General features: G+C 36.8%; 1 protein-coding gene across 1 annotated transcript in view; it reads right to left on the minus strand.

Moving 5' to 3' along the window:
* The window catches only part of CNTNAP4 (contactin associated protein family member 4), a 241,399-nt gene that overhangs the window by 102,294 nt on the left and 118,144 nt on the right, over positions 1-20,961 (minus strand). The window contains exon 4 of the mRNA XM_025426897.3: positions 15,131-15,278. Within this exon, the coding sequence (XP_025282682.3) occupies positions 15,131-15,278 (148 nt within the window). The remainder of the gene's footprint in view (positions 1-15,130; positions 15,279-20,961) is intronic.

Below are 20,961 nucleotides of genomic sequence, written 5' to 3' on the forward strand. Positions count from 1 at the left end.
TTTTCTACATTTCACACGTCAAAGTTTTTTTTTAAGGCAATTACCCTTGAGTTACATTTATGTAATAAATGAAGAGGTTAGGGGAACCCAATGAAGCTATTTTTCAACTGGTTAGCAGACTCTTTCAAGTCAATGAAATGACATTAAAGTTTACTCATCTTGTTTCATTTGACAAAATTATTACAGCTACTTGTATGCCCAAATATACATTTCATTCAGAATATCTATCATTTTAAATGTGAACCATTTATACTCACCACCCCCTGAAAAAATTTTCAACTATTTTATGCAGCTATCTTTTGAAAATTCAGAGGTTTGATTTTTTCCACATCTTGTTAATGTGCTTATAAAGAATTCATTCACCAAATGCACATGAATAAACATTGCACTTCTGTAGAAAGAATAATGTTAACTGAACAATTATTCCTTGTTATATAGCTGGATGAATGTTCATGGTAAAAACATAACTCTGTGTCAAATACAAATAATGTGTTCTATGATTATTAGATTACAATAAATTAAGAAAAATTTCAATAAGACAGACTTTAAATGCTGACACATTTGGAGCCATGCAGTTATCTCTGAGTTAATGTATTGCTTAAAGGCAACCATCATAATAATGATTTTATTTTAGATAAAGTCTATTTTTGGAATTAGCTACCAAGAGAATTTTTTTCCAGTAAAGGTTCAACCTGTGTTACTCTAGCCTGCTATTTCTTTTTTTCTCTTCTTCACTCTTATTTTCATAATTGTCATATTCACCCTTCATGGCACCTAAAGCTTTTGTGCCTAGAATATTTCCATCAGCAAAAGAAAAAGAATAGTGAACAAGGTATCAGACAATTGATATCTGAAGCAATGGTGTACTGAACCATCTCTTAAACTGAAGCCACTGGTCACTTTCTTTCACTCTTACTTATTATCTTCTTACTGTACAGATATTACCTAAGTAACGTGAGGCATTCACTCAACAAGTATCTATTTGGCGCATCGTTTGTTAGGCCCTGGGTTAGATGCTGAGATAAAGAGAGTAATCACTCCCAGCATGGCCCTTGCCCTCACGGAGCTGACATTCCATGAAAATGGACACTGCTTAGCAAGCAAACAACCATGACAGACTGATGGAGATTAACAAAAGACTGTGTTTCTTTAGTCACGGTAGTTGGGGAAATTCAGTTCTCTGATCTAGAAACCTCCCCCAATAACCTTCCTATTCCCCACCTGTCTTCAAATCCTATACATGTCCCCATAAACTTTTAGAATTACTCTTAGGACATGTAAATTCCTCAAAACCTAGATATTCTCCCAACACTTTCTCTTCTTCACTGTCATAAAAGGAAGCTCTGAGGATTGCTGAGAAATATGGTGACAGTAATTCAACTCTCAGAGGAGGACGAAGAGTGATCAGGGCTTGCCTTGAAAATGGGTCAAAAGCAAGAAAATAGTTTAAGTGGGAAATCAATAAACCTCTTGCCACACCAACACAGACTTCGCATGTGTGTGAACAGTTCCTTCAGGGAAAAAAAGCTAAATATAATTCAGAATCTGAGTACAATGTCAGCATAGGAAAACTACAACTTATATACGTGCAATATATGCACAAGAATTTTCATGAAAGAAAAAATTCAGGATGATTCCCAACAGTATTACTTTAGATAAAAGACTCACTTATAATGAGTCTAATATAAGTCTCTGTTATAAAAAGCTACCTACACAACATAAAAAGCATATATAAAAAGCATACAATTTTAAACAATAATCACAAAACACTGTGTTGTGGCACATACAGTTAATGATATGAAAATATGGAACTATATGAAAAAAATCTTGAGATAAAAAGAGGAAGACAGAATGAATTTGAATTCATTATCAGAATCTAGCTCTCTAAGGATGCTGGTGGGAGAGATAGGTTTGTAGTTTCTCTTGAAAATGATCTTATCCACTGTTAAGAAAAATTGGAATAACTAGATATAATCCAAAGGCATAACTTCACATCCTTTCAATGTCATATTGAACTATTTCCTCACAGGCCCATTTAAAGATTATTTAATTCCAGGTGAATTAATAAATGTCTGATTTTACTACTTATTACAGATTAGGACCAGACTTTGTTAAGATACATGTTAATTTGTAGATTTTTTCCCCAGTAGAAATACAAATGGCTCTAGGGTTATGGTTTTATTGCCCTGTTGGACATTAACCATTTATGTACCCAACCTAGTGATGGTAATCCAACATTCTTTCTTGGATTCCTATCTACACCCAGTCTCTTGAATCTTCTTTCAACTAGCTTTACCATCGTTCTGATTCCTTCTTTAATTAATCAAATACATCTTTCATGTGTGTTTATTCTGTATTTGAATGAAAGTCATGGTTTTCTGTTTTTGAAAATTTTACTTTCAACATTATTAACTCGATAAGTACAATTTGGGCTTCCCATCATTGACTGGTGAAGCAACATTTCAAGTCTCAGCCATCACCAGTAACATTCAAGGCAAATTTATTTTCACTATTCCATAAAGAACACTACCAATGCAAATACATTCTCACAAAAGAAAAATGATGATTAAGATGATTCATAACAACTCTGAAACTAACTTATGAAAGATTTGATAAGTATAGGCCATTAATGAAAGCAATTTAACTCAACATTTATTTGTTTAGAAACACTAAAATAAGCATCCAAAGTAATAGTCAATTAATAGAATCACACTTATGCTCATCTTGTTGTCAAACACTTTCAGAAAAAGAATCCTTTGTACATGGTTGAAATCCATAAATAGGAAAAGAGAGGTATTAGAAAATTGACTATAAGAAAAACTAGAAATCAGAAGTTAATAAAATCTTAACAGTAAAAGACCTACAGTCCAAAGATGTAGGAGGAGACATGTTACTTGACAATTATTTTTCTAATGGTAAATCTGCTCATTACTAGGCTAATAACTGAGGTTATATTTTCAATGATTGGTTTACTATCAATATTAATAGTGTGGCCCTGTCATACCCTGTTCACTATAGGGAGGACATAAATTCTAATTTTCTAGTAACAAGTTGCAAATTGTTCTGACACATTTATCCCCCTCAGGCTAGTCCCCTTCTGAGCCATTTGTAATAGATTTTTATTATAATGTAGCTTAGTAGTTAAAACAACTAGTCTGTGTGGGTTTGCATCTTCACTATAGCTTGGGCAAGTGTATGAGTTTCCTATTATTGATGCAACAAATGACCACAAACTTGGTCATGTGAAACAATACAAATTTCTTATCTTCCAGTTTTGGAATTCAAAAGTCCTAAAATCAAGGTGTTGGCAAGAGCTGCTTTCCTTCTGAAGTCTCTGGAAGATAATCCCTTTCTTCCTCTTTCCTATGTTCTAGAGACCATCCACATTCCTTGGTTCATGACTCCTTCCTTCACGTATAGGACTTGTATCATAGTATCTTCAAATCCCTCACCTTGTTTTCGCTCTTCTTCTCTGACTGATCTTCTCATCTCCCTCTTATAAAGACCCTTGTGATTACCCTGGGCCCACCTGGACAATCCAGGCTACTCTCCCTATCTCAAGATCCTTAATTTAATCATACATGTAAGCGCCTATGTCATGTAATGTAGTTACAGGTCCCTTAATGACACAAGGTACTTAACCCCTGTGCCCGCTTCCTATCTATAACATGGGAATAATAATAGTATATTCTTCATAGGATTGTTGTATGAATGTGTATCTGTATAATTTTTGGAAGAATTACTGGCACATAATTAAAACTCCATAAACATTAACTACTACTAATGCTAATGCTGTTATTTATTGTTAGAACACTGGGCAGGGAAAGAGGCACAGTAAAAATAATTTAATAAATACATTTGGTGTATTTAGTTTAAAAGATAAACTCTTTAAAAAATAATGAATTTCCGAAGAGCATGAGAAATGCTCAATTATCAATGTCACTGCCAGGTTATGCAGCAAGAATGATTTGAGGCCATCTGTGGGTTCTGTGGCTTTCTCTATCTGTCAGCTAATGCCTGAGCTGACTCACCATGGCAATTGTTGGTGACCTGAATCCTCCTCAGTGAATACCTCCATCTCAAATCTTCTCATTTATAGCAGGCACCAAGGAAAGAACAGACTCACAAAGACTATAGGCCCTACTCTCATATCAATTCTCCTTGCAACCCCAGGAAAGAGGTATAGACTGCTTTATTTGCATGATTCAGAAATACAATCTCCCGTGGAATGAAAGTTTTCCAATAGAAAATATTCAAATTTCTTTCAGGGAGTTGTGTCAGAAGTGGCATTGCTGCAATGTGTATTCCGCGCTCCTTTCTGCAAGCACGTATTTATGGACAGCTCCCTGTGAACAGTGGAAGATACAGCAATGCATAAATACAAAGCATATTTTTTCCCAAGGAGCTTCCATTCTAATGGAAAAGATGCACATCCCCAAGATGTGATTTTTTTCATGCCAGCGGTTGGAGCTTTGCTTTCTGCATTGGGGCTGGGTCCAAATGATTTCTAACATCTGCAGGAGGACGTGATCCACTCAGCCTCAGAGAAGGATGTCAACTAAATTGCAGATTTACCTCTGTGAGCAGCGAACTGTTCTTCTATATGTACATATTTTACATGCAAACACACTTCTCATTATAATATCGTCCACTTGACTCAGTAGCCTTCTCTCATCCTACTTCTGCTCCAGATGTTTGAGACTTTGCAAAATGTGAGGTTGCTATCTGAAAAAGCAATGTCCTCCCTGCTCCCTAAGTGGATTACTAAGAAAAACCTATACAACAGCATCCTTTCTTAACTGAGCTCCATGGCCCATTCATGTTAGAATCAACTGAGAAGAATCTCTTGGGGTTTCCATAAACTGAGAACCACACCCAGGAAAACAGATTCCTGAGTGAACCTGAGCAGATGACAGCATGAGGATTATCTGACAAGAAGAACAAGAAGGTTAAAGAGACCTTTTCTCTGAAAGTGAATAAGCTCATTGCATATTGAATTGTACCACGGAAAACAAATGTATTTATGTACCCTGTAAGTGATAGCTGCAGAAAACTATGGAGGTGGTAGTGGGTTGTCCTGAAAGATGTTTTGGGGAGAAATTGGTTCTGTGAATTAAACTGTGAATCACCGCATCACTGATGAGGTCCATTGGCTAAGAAACGTAAAAGAGAAAACCTGGATAGGAAATGCATGAGTTGCAAAACAAATCTTTTAGTACAGAAAATTGACCTTATTAAAGGTCATCAAAGAGTTCCTGAAAAAGACACGAGAGCCTTCTATTAATTCTGTGGGAAGCACCCCAAAATATAAATAGAAAAAAAAATTGCTCAAAATGGAGAAAGAACAATGGACCAAACTCTTCTGGGCTAAACAAACAGACAAGCTCCAGTATTGGGCACTCTGCTTCTTTATTTGAAAATTAGTACTTACAAATTTCTAAACAAACAGAGGTCCAATTTTGACTTCTAAGAAATATAAATCAGACTGAGTCGCCGTTAAACTATTATACGGTGAAATATGAAAGCAACAGCATGATGTATTGGCACTTGAGATCTGCATTACTGAAATGGGTTTTAAGAGATGGCAAGGAGAGACCAAGCACTTGAGAAATCAACAGGAAATAGGTTGTACTATTTTTGCATAGTAGTGTCAAGAAACACAGAATGATTTAAGGGACTTTTAAGTATAAAACAACCAGAATTAATACAATAAAAAGGAAGATGGTACAGGATCAAGTGCTGCATATAGCCACAGGGAAAAGGTGACTTTACTATCATGGTTTTAAATAGACTGAATTAAGATCAGTGATAACACTCCAGGAGGTTATATGAACAAACAAGATCGCTGCCACTTAAATATCTGTCTAAACTAACCTTTTTAATAGATTTGAAAGGGATAACACCTACTGCATCAAGGACACTGGAGTGTGTCACAGGAGGGCATAAGCTGTATTTCTGTTTCTAATATTTGTTTGTAACTTTCATAATGCCTCAGAAGTCACTTAAATGCTGAGTCTCAATTTCCTTATTTGGAATACGTGGATAAAAAGTCCAATTTCTTATTCCACACAAGAAGCTGTGGGTTTCAAATGCAATCATCAAAAAGCCTCATTTATTACATATTTTATATGCTGTTATTATCTTTTTAGTAATAACTAACATTCGAAATCTCATATAGTCATCTCACGGTTCTTTAATTGACTGCTACTGTATGTGTAATACATCTGTGGCTTTTATACATTTATTCATTTTTCAGTTTTTATCCTGGCTAACTGGATGTTTTTCTTAGTTCATCCATTTAGCAAATAGTTACTGAACATTTACTATGCCGAGTCCTAGAGTAGGACTGGCTGGTGTAGAGCCAGCCAGTAGTAGAGCTGGTGTTGCAACAGTGAACATATTCTGTCTTCATGGATCCCCCAATCTGAAGGAAAAGAAAGAGATCAAGCAACTCATCCCACATGTACAGATATACTTACAAACTAAACTGTAAGTGGAGCGTGAAAGGGCAGGGCTTGTACAGCAGTGTTCAACAGTGAGATCTAAATTAGGCTACTGGTTGGGGACCACAGTTTCAAGAAAATGAAACTTACTCTGAGTAAATGCCCACCTTTGTAAATGTCGAGGGTCAGGAGGGAAGGAGAAGGTGGGGAAGGGGAAGTGAGGAGAGGTAGGAGAATGGAGACTAGGGAGGGTGGGGTGGAGGCAGCAGGATGGAAATGGGAGAAGTCCACAGATCATCTTGACTCTGGGAAAGCTTGGTTCTAGGTTTCATTGGCACGAGTCTACTTTGGTTTCATCCTTATCTCTAGGACATAGCAAATGGTCCTCATATTGGTTTTTACTCCTAAAGGAATGCCTTCTGGCTTTCCAGTTACAAGCACTGAGGAGGGCACTTGACGAGGTGAGCACTGGGTATTATACTATATGTCGGCGAATCGACTTCAATAAAAAAATTTATATATATAAATATAATTAATTATATTTATAATATAAATATATTATATCAAACATTATATTATAATATAATTATAAATTATTATAACAAATATAAATGAGTTATAATTTATAAATTATAAATATAACTATAATAACTATTAACTATAATATAACTATAATATAACTATTTTATAATTTATATTTTTTTATTTTTTTATTTTATAATTTATAAATATAACTATAATATATAGTTATATTATAAATATAAATTATTATATTATAAGTATAATTATATTATATTATACTTTTATAATATATTATATTTATAATATAATTATATATAAATATATAATTTATATAAATTAAAAATATATATATTTATATATATATAAAATTGGAGGTAGCACCCTCAAGAGGCAGTTACTCAGAGCAGTTGTGAGGATCCTGGCAGAGTTATTAGGATATCTGTCAGTAAATTGTGCTTTCTCAATAAAATAAAAAGCCCAAGATATTTAACAAGTCCCTCTAGATTGGCAGGACTCTATTTTTTTCCAAAGGTGTTCCTCCAGGCACTAGATAGATGCTGAAGTCTTTAGCACCTGACCTCTCCCATCCTGCTTTCATCTGGGCTCCTTGGTATCGCATCTTGGGCACGTGTGATTCCCAAATCAGCCAAGGACTAAAGGAGAGTTTCTGTGCAGGAGTTGAGGCCTTCCCTCTCTGACCCCTTTCTTTTCAGGATTCCACCCTCAATTTTTAACCACTCTGGCAACCTTGAACTTTGAACTCGGCTTCCTCAGCCCAGTAAAATCTGGCTGCTTTCTGCCTGAGTATTATGATGTCTGAAAACTGGGATGTGTTTTTAAGAAAAAGTCAGTTAAATGTGGATCTCCCAGAGCTTCCTTTCCTTCTTTCAAGAATCAAATCTTGTCAAGTTTCATCCTGTTTTGAATTGAAGGAGGTTTTCTTAAGTATATTTTTTCCCCCAGGGATTACAACTACAGCAAGCTAGCCCAACAAAAATGATTCTGCTAGGACTGGTACTGAAAAGCAAATCATCTTTTCATTAACTTTTATAATCACTGACTTGGTCTATTAATTTATCTAGGATTGCAAGGTGGGAATATGCTAATTCTATTATTCCCTCTTTATTTATTACCTGGAGTACACCTTGAAAGAGAAATTCTCTGACTTCTATTTGGTTACTTTGAAGTACAGATCACATGGGAAAGGTATGATAAATTCTTTATGTTTCCCTTCATTTATCAATTTTCAAAATAATGAGTTGGTTCCTTCATATCTCTCATAGGTAACCAATTAGATTTTCATTTTTTAGTACTGTCATGAACCTTTTCACTTAAACATATTTAATATGTGGCAAAACTCTTGTTACTATCCTTCCTGATGCTATAAGATTTCCATTTTTGGTCAGTGAGAGCCTGCTCACTTGAGAGCCTGCTGAGTTCTTGTGACATAATCCCAGCGGGTTTCATAGTTTCCTTTTTTTCTGATATTTAAGAGCTAACCTTATTTTAATTTTACTATAACCTCACTTATCAGATTAAAATCTTAAGACTACAAATTTAACAAAGAATTAGAATTTATCCTCCTTGATTTTTAGGCCAACCAGAAATCTACCTACTTTTTAAACATTTGGCAAAAAAAAAAAAAATAGGATTCCTCAGCTACAGTATTAGCTGATCAATAATCTGAGTGCAGGGACTGTATTTAATTCACCTTGGTCAAGTATTTAGCAGTTAACATGTGGGAGTTGCTTAATAAATATGCATTGAATTCAATTATAACTATTATTTAGAGTAAATCCAAAAAGTTTACTGCTTTTCATTTCTCCCCCTAACTGGACATGTGGTATAAGAAACCAGTCCTGAAGAGACACAAGACAATGATTCAGTTCTCAGTGTTAGAACTTACACTTCTCAGGCTGCTTTCCTGCATTTCCTATTAATATGTTTTCCAAACTGAAGTCTACTGATAGAAGTCACTCCAGCTTTCAATATTTTTTACATTATAAAATGCATATTTTCATTTTTTTAAGTTGACATGAGTTTTGTAATTGTTGACTTACTTCCATTTGTTAAACAGAATCCACTGTTTTCTCTTAAACAGTCTGGATTTAAGCAAATAAACATAACAGTTTCTATATTCTACATAGTTTCTATACTTCTATATATCTCTTCTCTTCTAGTCTTCTCATTTGAAAGATGTCTGATCTTTCATGGGCTGCACATGCTTCTGGTTTGGCAGGAAAAGCCCTCCTGAGGCTCACCAACCCTGCCTCCCTTCGTTCATTCACCTACTCAGAAGACTCAGAACAAAGAAGGAACATCTGACTACAATACGGTATAATGCATGCAGAAAAGCTCTTCCAGGAGCAGATGAAAGTGTCCTCTTACCCAAAAGTGGGGTGTCAGGGAAGTTCTCAGAGACAGTGATTTCTCTGCTGAGAAAAGGTGATTAGTGAAAGACTTATCTCAGTGGAGAAATGAAGGCTGCACGTGTGGTGATTGCCCTGGGCACTGTGCAAAGATCCCAAGTCTAGAAACATCATGAAATCATGGCATGTTGAAGAAATGAAAATGGTTCTATATGGCTAGATAGCTGGATGCTCTTACTGTGCTGAGGATGAGGAAAGGAGGATTGGGGTCACAAAATGAGGACATTTACATAACAACTACATGAAAGGAGCTTCAGATTTACACTAAGGGTAGTTGTTGCAGCAATTCATCCACAATTAAATTTTTTTTTAATTTTTATTTATTTATGATAGTCACACAGAGAGAGAGAGGGAGGGAGAGTCACAGGCAGAGGGAGAAGCAGGCTCCATGCACCGGGAGCCCGACATGGGATTCGATCCCGGGTCTCCAGGATCACGCCCTGGGCCAAAGGCAGGCGCTAAACCGCTGCACCACCCAGGGATCCCAATCCACAATTAAATAATAACATCTCCTGTGGCTTCACTGCCACTTCCGAAGGACATCTCAGACACAGTCATTTCCACTCAGTCTTGTACCCTTTCTCTCTGCCTCTGTTTACCATTGTTTACTTTCTTTTGGGACATTTCATAGAGTGGTATTTCTTTACTGTCAAACATTTTCTCTTCTTTTTCTTTCTTCCACAAGTTATTTCCTTACCTACATCTCTTGTTTAGTTCTATAAACATGTTTCATGGCTGCTATGGCCAAGACATCTGAAATTTATACTTTCTCTTTGAACCCATAAAATTTAGCTTCTACTACTCTCATTACTCAGGAAACAACTTCCAAGTTTCCCAACATAAAAGTAGAACATGCTCTTTGATATGGATTTTCCATTCACTTGATGTTCCTTCGTAACAAGTTACTGGCCTAACTCACCCGGACAGAGGGTAATAAAATTATGTGTGGCTCTCACAATAGCCACCGTCCCTGCAATATTCATAGGAGCAGCTTTTGCACCTATAACTTCGGTGAACACACACATAAGACACAAGGGGGGCCCAGCATACAAATGCATGATCCCTGAAAAACAATGTAAAGAACCCACTTTGGTTATGATAGAAGTGCATCTCTCCTTTTCAGAGACAGGAGTAGTTGTCCAAACACAGCACTTTATACTTCTATTCTTAAGAGTAATGCAGTACGTAGAAACTTATGATTTAATAACAATGATATTCATATAGGTTTCAATTATATACCTTCGACTGAGAGGGTTTAGAGTTCCAACCTTTTGTATTCCCTAGGCATGCATTCAACGAGTCAGCAATGGAATTATCTCCCGTGTGCCCTTTTGGAGCTCATTCATTCTCTCTCCACTGGCCCTCCTAGCAAACGGCACCACTTTCCAGATGCTTATTCCAATCTTATAACGCAAGGATCCTCCCATGTAATCACTAAGTTCCCTTCATTCAACATCCTCAGTATATTTGAGTCTGATTTGACTCAAGAGAACCCTCTCTCCTGATTGCTGGTCCTCTGGTACGAGGTTCCACTGTCACTTGCACACATGAGATCAGAGACCTCCCAATTGAGCTGCCACCTCCAATGTGTGTGCCCTTTCAGCCTAAATGACCATTCTCAAATACAAACCATCCTCCAAGCAATTCTCTTCTCTCGATGAGGGTATGCCCCTTCTCCTGTTTGGACTAACCTCCAAGGCTCCCATGTGAAAATATCTGCATTTTAGTTTCAAACCTCTTGCTATGAACATTTATACTAATCTCAATTTATCAATCACTTTATTCCTCTTATCCTACACTCATGATACAGTGTTTTACATTGAGTCTGTAGAATTCTTATGACATTGCCTCTTCTGACCTGTAGGGTCAAACATTCCATGTTAGTTGCCATAAATGGTTCTGTTTTTACATGAACTCATGCACACAACCCACAACCCAGATCTCCCTTTCTCTCACTTAAGTTAACAAGCAAGCTGAGAGCCAGCTCTGTAGGGTCATCATAGATCCCCCTGCTGAACGTTATACATAGTAGTCTTGTGGGTTACCTTGGCAACAGGTACATTGCTGACTTGGCTTTTACTGAACATCAGTACTATCAATTTTGTCTTGATTTTTGTAACTTTGTGGCATTTTAAATAATGTTGCATTTGTGCCTTGTGTAGAGTGAAAGGACTGTATTGAATAAACCTAGAATTAAGATGCAAAAAAATTATATATAATAATAATTCCCATTAAGAAATAGCCATTATTTTAGAATTTATCCCTACACCCAATACCTAGTAGAGTTCTCTTTCACCAAGTGTCAATAAATACTTAAAAGGTGAATGCATGTATGATTCATATAGATGTGTCAAGAGCACAGGCTTTGGAAAGTAACGGATGTGAATTTAAATCTTAGATCTAACACATGCAATCTGTGTAATTCTGGACAAAGTTCTTAATTTCTCTAAGGTTCACTCTATCCCACATCAAGAGACTTGAAGCATCCTGGTATACACCACTCTTAAGTGAGTGGCTCAGGCAAAGCCCAAGAGTCACATTAAGTTGGTGTAAGTGCCATGGACACACAGGCCAGTGGGGCGCATGCAGTCCTCCAGGCCTTCACAAGAGGTTCACTTAACTGCCAGCATGGAGAGGTAGTCTGTGACTGTGATCCAGGAGGGAAACCCTGACCACTTCTAACACCACCTCTCCTTTTTATATAGAGTTTAGGAGAATGGCCTTATATATCTGAAGAAAATCCAGGCTGATCTTTGATCTGGGCCGTTCAGGGGAATTGCAGACAAAATCCTGCAGCTTTGTTCTTGTGCTGATAGCACCTGCAGCTCTTCCTTCTGAGGACAAGGAAGCTAGTGGTGCCACCTATTTCTGTTCCAGGCAACCCAGAGCAAGCCACAGGGCTCGTTCAACAGACAGTTCTGTCCCTCTCCTCTTACTCCTGAATAAAATGGTAATATTCAAGCTATTCATACTTCACTGTATTGTTAGGACTCAATCAGAAAATGCCTAGAAAGGAAACAACTGATACATATTAACTATTTAATATATGATGGTTACATACAATCATGCTTTAGTAAATTCATATTCTGCAAGGCTGATGCTAAGAACAGGTGGAAAATAGAAGTATAACCCAAGAACTGAAGTCCATTTGATCAAAGACTCTCCCATAAAGCACTGACACCTGACCTATCTTGAGGTTATTTTAGGTTGTCTACGAGAGTATTTTTCCATTGTTATGTTTTTCTCTTATCCCATATTATACAACAGTCATTTTACAATGAGTCCTGTCGTACCCTTTAACAGGGTTTAATTTAAAGTGTTTGAATTTAAAGTCTTATTGGCCGTCGGAAAAGCTACTTCAACAGTGGATCAGTGAGAAGTGGTGGCTGGTTAAATGCGTGGACAGCGAACTCACTGCAAGAGAAAGCAGCTGAAGCCACAGGAAAAAGACGGTTTCCTAGGGTTGCAGATCAATGAAAGCAGAGGGAGATTTGAGTCATCATGAAGCGCGTGGCAGAGAGAACACAGAGGAACCTATTCCTCAGCAGTCACGACCATGGGGACATCATGAGTGGTGCCTTAGTTTTGGAAGAACAGTGTCAACAGTCTTGTTCAACTAATGTTGAATTTACATCCTAGATTGGATGTGTATTAAGTATGTATGACTGGGAAAATTGCTTAATATTTCTAAGACTCTATTAGATGGGTTGATTTTTAGGATTAAGTTAGAAAGTCTATAAAAACTATATCTGACAGAGTAAAGTGCTCAAAAACTGTTAGCTATTTTTGTACTGTGATAAATATTTTGCAAGGTAGATGCTCTAAGTAGAGAATGGAACTATAAATAGGAACCACTTGAAATATGTTTTGCTAATTATCCACTGTGTAGCACAGGCTTTGCTAAACTCTATGATCCAAAGACAAATGAGACCGACTGCCTTGGTTCTGCGTTCCAGAACTGCAATTCAAGGTGGCATATTTTTTTTTAAAGGATGATTTTATTCAAATGGATCATTGCAAAGGAGGAGCTAATACATAATAGGAGCAGCTCAGCTAAACTGTTGAGGCCAAGAGAAGAAGTGGGAAGACTAAGAGTAAGCTGCCCAATTCATCTCTGTGATTTAACAGCTGGAGGGAGCCTGAGTCTGTACTTGGGTTCAGTATGCAGACCTGGCTGTGAACCCAGCTCAGTCACTTCCTATCAGTGTGGCTTATGCAAGCCATCCTCCCTGAACTTTTAGCCTCCTCATTTTCAAAGTGGGAGAATGCAACAGTTATCTAATAATATTTACCTGGACTTTTAAAAAAATTATAAACTAACTGTGAATATAATGCTAGACATATAGTAAGTACTCAAGAAAACGTTGCTATTTCTAATACTATTGGGGCACCTGGGTGGCTCAGTGATTGAGCATCTGCCTTTGGCTCAGGTCATGTTTCCGGGGTCCTGGGATTGAGTCTGACATCGAGCTTCATGCAGGGAGCCTGCTTCTCCCTCTGCTTATGTTTCTGAATCTCTTTCTCTCTGTGTCTCATGAATAAATTTTAAAAATCTCTAAAAAAATACTTTTAATATTAGTGTAATTGCTATTATTAGTAGTACTATTGATATCATACTATGATCACTATTCTGTAGGCCCTGGTGAGAACAGAAGGCTGATCAGTTACCTTTGATGGTGGAGGAGTGTGCCGAGAACATCACCAATCTTTGCAAGGAGACCTGCAGTCTGTACAACATGGTCTGTCTGACACAGTTTAGATAACATCAACAAATTACCTGCCCTCTCTGTGACATGCCTTCCCTTCATGCCAATAAAGTGAACCAGAACCTAACTTGATTTACATCAAAAAGTGATGAAATACGTGTGGAAAAGAAGCTTTAGTGGCTAAAAAAATTAAACGTTTACTAGAAGAACAGTCACAGGCTCTTTTCTGGATTCTTCTGTGTGCTAGGTGTGAGACACCAGGCAAATTACTGAATCTCTCCAAACCTCAGACTGTTTATCTGATAATTGTAGATCATATTAACTAACTCATTGTTCTAGAATAAAAGAGCAAATAACAGGATAATGTGGCTTGAGGTAGGCTATCAATAACTCTTAGGCCCCTGCCCCACAAAAAGATATAATAAAATACTTCATTAAGAGGAGACGAAGTGAAATCTGTGGTTTCTACCATTTTTTATGTGAAAGTATTTCAAACACATTTTATATTTTGGCAGAGGTCTTTATCTTTCCTATGAATTTATGCTGAAGGCACAGCACGTTTATAAGTGAGTTACACGGCATATTATTTTTAGGCTAGAGAGACATTCTTTGGTGTCCTAACATTTGACTGGTTAATGGAACACTATATCTTTTATTAAACTCAGAATGCCTAAGTGAAACATCATCAACTATAGCCCATGGGGGGAAAAACTCTAATATTTGAAATCAGGGTCTAGTTAATAATATTAAATTTGGATAAATAGATTCACATATGTCTATAAACAGGTATCTGTATCTATCTATCTCCGTATGGATCAATCTATCTATAAAATGCTTCCATTTCTGACTTAAAATATAAAGCTAAATGTTAAAGTCAATATTGCCATGTATGGGCAGAAAAAAGCTTTCTACAAAAATCATTCCTGTTTTTATATCTCTTTACATAGCTATAAAGTCAACTTCAGCATGCAGGTTGGCTTTCAAAACATCTCCTTTGATACCTATGTCAGTGTGTTAGATAAACACTTACTGTATGCACATCCGAACACCTCGATCCGCATTCCAATTCTGCCCCTGGGGTTCCACTCTAAAGGGATGAAGCGCAGAAATCGGGCTTTGATAGAAGGCTGAAGTCTGTAGTACACAACACTGTCTGCATTTGCATTTCCTGAAAAGCCCTGAAAGAAAAGGGAGAAGGAAATCAATGCACCTGGAGAATATCCGTTTCACTCTGTGACCTAGAAACATCCATGGGCAATGTCTGACTTCCTTTCTTTACTGTAAAAATGGCTACTTTCTTCAAGAAAATCGTATTTTTATATACCCAGTTACATAATAATGTCCCTCCATCCGTAGGAGATACAATTGCTCAGGCTTTTCTTTATATTGAGAGTAGTTGAAATTCCACCTTCCCACTAAACCAGCTTTCAACAATGACACCCTCAATAAACTTTGTTTCTATAAAGTTCAAATTAAACTTAAAAGGTATTAACATTGTAAACGGCACCAAAAAAATTGAGAAAATCCTCTTCCAGGATTCAAGAAGCAGGATCTGATTCAGCAAAGAAGCTGCCCCCATCACTGATGAATGATAAAAGTTAGGACATGTTTCTCTAGTTTCATTTTCTCCTCTTATTAACATAAACAAAAGTACCTCCCAACGCTCTATTCAGAGCACTCTGATAATAGGCTGTTCCAACTTCACAGTACTGCCAGGCATGTTAGGAACTGCTTCACATCAAAGTTATTTAATAAAACAATAATAAAACAAAAGCACCCGTATTAAAAAAATTGTTAAGGGAAATTGGAAGCAATAATAATTTGGAAAGACCTGTAATTGGACTTACAGACTCTAGAATTTGAAAGCTAGAAAGACCTTGAGAATGATGCTCTGCTAGCACAAAGTGCAGATGAGGAATTAAAGGTCAGAAGGGTAGAAAACTGGGGCACCTGAGTGGTTCAGTAGGTTAAGCAGCTGCCTTTCGGCTCAAGTCCTGGGATTGAGATCTAGGGTAGGCTCTCTGCTCTGCAGGGAGTCTGCTTCTCCCTCTCAAATAAGTAACTAAAATCTTTAAAAAAAAAAAAAATGAGAGAGAGAAAGAAAAAAGAAAGCTCTTGGTAGGTGTGCTGAGCATGACTGGACTAGCGTATAAGGTCAACCTCATGTAGGCTGCACAAGGCAAAGGCAAACACACTTGTAATATCCCTACACAGGGAGTCTACTTATTTACCTGTTTTTCTTTCTAGTTCACAAATACCTCTTTACCAGCATTTACCAAACATATTTTTTTAAAAGAGTCAAATTAATTTTATTTGACTCCCCTTATCAACCAATTCTCTAGTTCCTGCCACCACCCACCACTACTCCATATACCCAATTCTCAAGCTCAAGCACCACAGGCAGTTCTGAGAGACCCTCCAAACTATACCCAAAGTCTGGGCATGTGTCTTCATCTCACCAATGACCACCCAGTTCCACAAGGCATCCCTCACCCAAACTACCTCAGGGACCTTCTCCTTACTTTTTTGATCTCCTGTTCTCTATGACCATCCCAATTCACAGCCCTAATCTCTACCCCCTGAGCAGTCAGGAAAAATTTTAAAGGTAAATTAAACCGGGCCACCTCTCCCCTACTGCCATTGTTTCATTTACCACTTAGATCAAAATCCAAGCTCCTTATCAAACATATAGTCTTTGACAACACCCTCCATTACGCTTTCATTACATTGTCCAGCCTGGAACAACCAAGCGCTGCCCTGCATAGGGCTTTTGCATCAGCTGTCCATACTGCTCTGAAGGTTCTCTGCACAGGCAGCTCCTCTTGCCATTTCAGGCCTTGCTCAGGATATTACCACCTAAGTCAGACTCTTTCTAGTCAGTGTACCTGGCATACCCCCTGCGTCTTATCTTCCCATTTTATTTTCATCATATTACTCATAATTTGGATAGCACAAAGTAATGAGGTCCTCTTTCCTTTGATTATTGTTTATTGGTTTATCTTATCCCACTAGAAGACCGGCTCCATCAAAGCAAGGACCTCTGGGGGCCTCCATCCATAGTACCTGGGACATGGCTCGGCTCATAGTGGTTCACAATAAAATATTTGTCAGACATGTACCTTTGGGAAAGATTGAACTTAAAAACAAAACAAAGTTCAAAAGGTTTCTCAATTACAGAACCTCTCTCAGCATGTTGAATGTGAATGTACGAACGTGTACTACATCTCCCATGACAGATAGTTATCCAGTATGGTTTAAACTATTAGGCCCAAACTCCTAGCTACTGTTTCCTACAACATAAATAGGAAAATACTGTTTAAGCCCACAGATATTTTAACTCTGGTAACCAGACCCTTCTAGAAAGCTCCATTCTTCCCACTAGTCAAAATTTTATACTCTGGGCACTGGGGTGCACGTGCATGTACATGAGTGTTCATCAGCCCTCCAAAGCAGGGGAATGTGCATACAGGGTTGAGGCCATCAGCATTCAATCCTAATCAGACCCTCTTACATTTTGACTCTATTTTTCTGGGTGCCACTGGCAGGCTAATTGTGATTTCTTTCAGTGAACAGCTGGATGATGAATTAGATAACCGTCCAAAAGATCTCACATTTTCCCAACATTAATGTACATTCACAGATTTAGATAGATGCCACTATGATGATCTCAACATCTTAAAGGATTAGGAGAAAAGATGCAAAGTGGTAGTGGCAACAGACACGTAAGTGCAATGAGGAGGTCTACAAATGGCAATCTTTTACATTTTACCTGATCGATTTATGAGTTATTTAAAATTCAAGAACATAAAGAAGAAATATAAGGTGCTTAGCTTATAAGTGTAATAAAAATATCTTCGCACATTCAAAATTTTAAGCAGTTTTTTCTTACAAAGGACAAGGGAACTTGTGAGGTGGGGGGTAGGGATTTTTAGCACATTCCAGTCATACTTGGGATTTTTAAAAATAAACATGTATTGATTTTATAATAATTAGTAAAATGAAGTAAAATGTAGACATGGGAAGTGACAAAGTAGGCAGAGCATCATTTTGTAATGCTCTGGATACCTTCAATAGCTTTCTAGTATTAATGTCATCGGGGGAATATGTACATTACTATTAATTATTATCTAACTAAACAATAATATTTGTCTTATCTTGCTCCCCATGTTGAAATATTTTCAATACATGAGATAACAACAAAGATTTTGCTGTGAAATTCTGTATTTCAGAATGCTAGTGAATGAGGCACAGGGTTAATGTTACATTACCTTATAAATGAAAAGTTCTAGGTATACTATCAGGTTTCAAATGTATTTCCTTTGCCTAAGAGGTATTCCTCAATTGGCTATGAAGATTTTTTTCATACCATCACAATTAATAAAAGTATTTAGAGGTGCCTGGGTGGCTCAATCACTTAAGTGTCCAACTCTTGATTTCAGCTCAGGTCCTGATCTCAGGGTTGTGGGATCCATCCATATACCAGGCTCCATCCTTAGTGGAGAGTCTGCTTGAGATTTTCTTTCTCCCTCTCCCTTTGTCCCTCTCCCCGCATCCCCTGTTCACTTTCTCTCTAAATAAATAAACACATCTTTAAAACAATGAAATAAATTTTTAAGAAAAGAACATATGGATTTCAATTGTTCTTTTAAAAACATAATTTTACTATGTGGATATTTGTCTCCCCTTTTATTATAGATTCAGAACTTTGGTGTCTGTCACAATCACTTGAGGAGCTGTTTAAAAATGCAATTTCTAGACCCTGCACCTCATGCACTAAAACTGTGAGTGAGACCCTGGAACCTGCATTTCTAATGCATGATGCCAAGCCAATCTGTACTTTTGGTCTTCAGCTGGCTTTGAAAATTTTTCTAGCTTGTTAGTAAACCATGCTCTTTACCCCTTCTTGCATTACTGCAAAACTTTTCAGAGAAGGAAAAGATTTTAGGAGAGGGGTTCATTGGGGCTAACTTCCAAAAAGAGAAACAAGTAGCAAATGAGTTCTGTGTTATCAATCTAAAGATCTTCAGTGTGCAACTCTGTGTCTTGGCATCAGTACAGAAGAAATATATTACGCAGCTGTAATATTTCCATGAACCCTGTGAAGTAGTCATTTTGATACCTACTTTAAAGCTGAGGATAATGAAAATTATAGAGGTTGTGTGCCTAAAGCCACACAGCTAAGAAGTAGCAGAGTAAAGATTTAATCCCAGGCTTTTCTGACTCCAGAGCACATAATTTAGCTAGACTATCAACAGGCCTCACTCTAACAGAATATGAAAGCAAACAACTCACCCGAGAGGAAGCTTGATATTTTATTAGAGGCTCCCTCTGATTTTTCTTATAATTTACATTTAAAATCTTGAACACATTGAGAGTAATGCAACTTAGATGATTGCTGAACATAGCTCTACCAGTTAACTTCTATAGACAAAAGGGTTGCTCTAAAAGCTTAACATTTTCTCAAACTTATTGAAGTAGAATAAAAATAAAAGAAAAATGTTCGATAATCAATAGAACTCTTGCATAAAATGATAACCTCCTAATAGATGGAAAATGTAAAAGAATATACCTGTATTTTATCAAATGTATGAAATATCTACAAGAGGAAGTAAGGTGATGTGTCTTATGTGACAAAAATCAAAAGGCCTTAATTTTTCTTTTCTTTGAGGCTTGATGATTTTCAAACTCAATGAGGTATTATTCATAGATGATTTAGAAATGTATTCTAACCAGGATAATTTATGGAGTCAATGAATTAAAGTTTTTCACAAGGTTTTCAGTATTTCTATAATGATTCTAAAGTTTATGAAGAGATGTAATAGCATTAATATATTTTATAAATATTAATTGAGCAACTCATCTATAAAAGTCAAGATGCATAAAGGAAAATGCCCATATGGCAGTTCATAAGGGGATCCAAAACACTTCTGTAATAAATCAGAAACATGGGACCACTTACATGTAGCTATACAGCAGGCTATGTAATTACATCAAAATTGGTTTTGCTCCCATCAAAATGAACAGCAATACTAATATAAATTCAACATGACAAGCAGGCAAACATGCAAATCCCCTGACCTCTCTGTTATGAGAATTCATGTGACTTACATATGACCTATTTCCAAATATAACTCATTTGGACACAATCAGCTAACATGCAGACACTAAATGCACATAACATCATTCTGTCTAATGGAAGTCAGCCCTTTGTTTTATGATGTTGGTTATAAATATTTACCAAGTGTGTCAGTGTACCTCCCAAGAGGTTGTCTTGTCTTAAAAACCCACAAATGCAAAAGAAAAGTGAAGAAAAAAATATGAACTCCTGAAAAGTGAGGAACTTGCTAACATAAATCCAAATAAGAATAACTTTTAAACATACGTTGAACAAGACTATTGTAACTATATGTATAAATGCAGATTCTCTCTTAAGTAACAGTGAATGTCATTCATTTTTTGTAATAAAGAAATAGCAATGAGAGTACAGAAAGCATATTACACAGGTTTGTTCTGTGTATATGATAAATCTTGAATTTCAAAACAAAAATATAGAATTTTATTCAAATAAAATCAGTTTCTACCACCCCTCTCTGAAAATATTCACTATCTTTAAAATACTTGTTTGAAGGGATACCAAATTACTGGCAAGATATCAGTAAGGTCTCCTGTCTTGGCCATTTTATTAGAATCTGTGGAGACACCAAGTTGTAAAGTACACTGTTTTAGCCCTTTTAGCATAGAAAGGTTTCAATTCTCAAGATGGCAAGATCAAATGGCAAGAGTGAAAAAGCACATGAAAGATACAACCTTGGCTATAGTTCGTAACTATTGTTCAGAGACAGCAATAAATTGTTTTATGGA

The sequence above is a fragment of the Canis lupus genome, chromosome 5, assembly GCF_003254725.2.
Source record: "Canis lupus dingo isolate Sandy chromosome 5, ASM325472v2, whole genome shotgun sequence".
Lineage (NCBI taxonomy): Eukaryota > Metazoa > Chordata > Mammalia > Carnivora > Canidae > Canis > Canis lupus.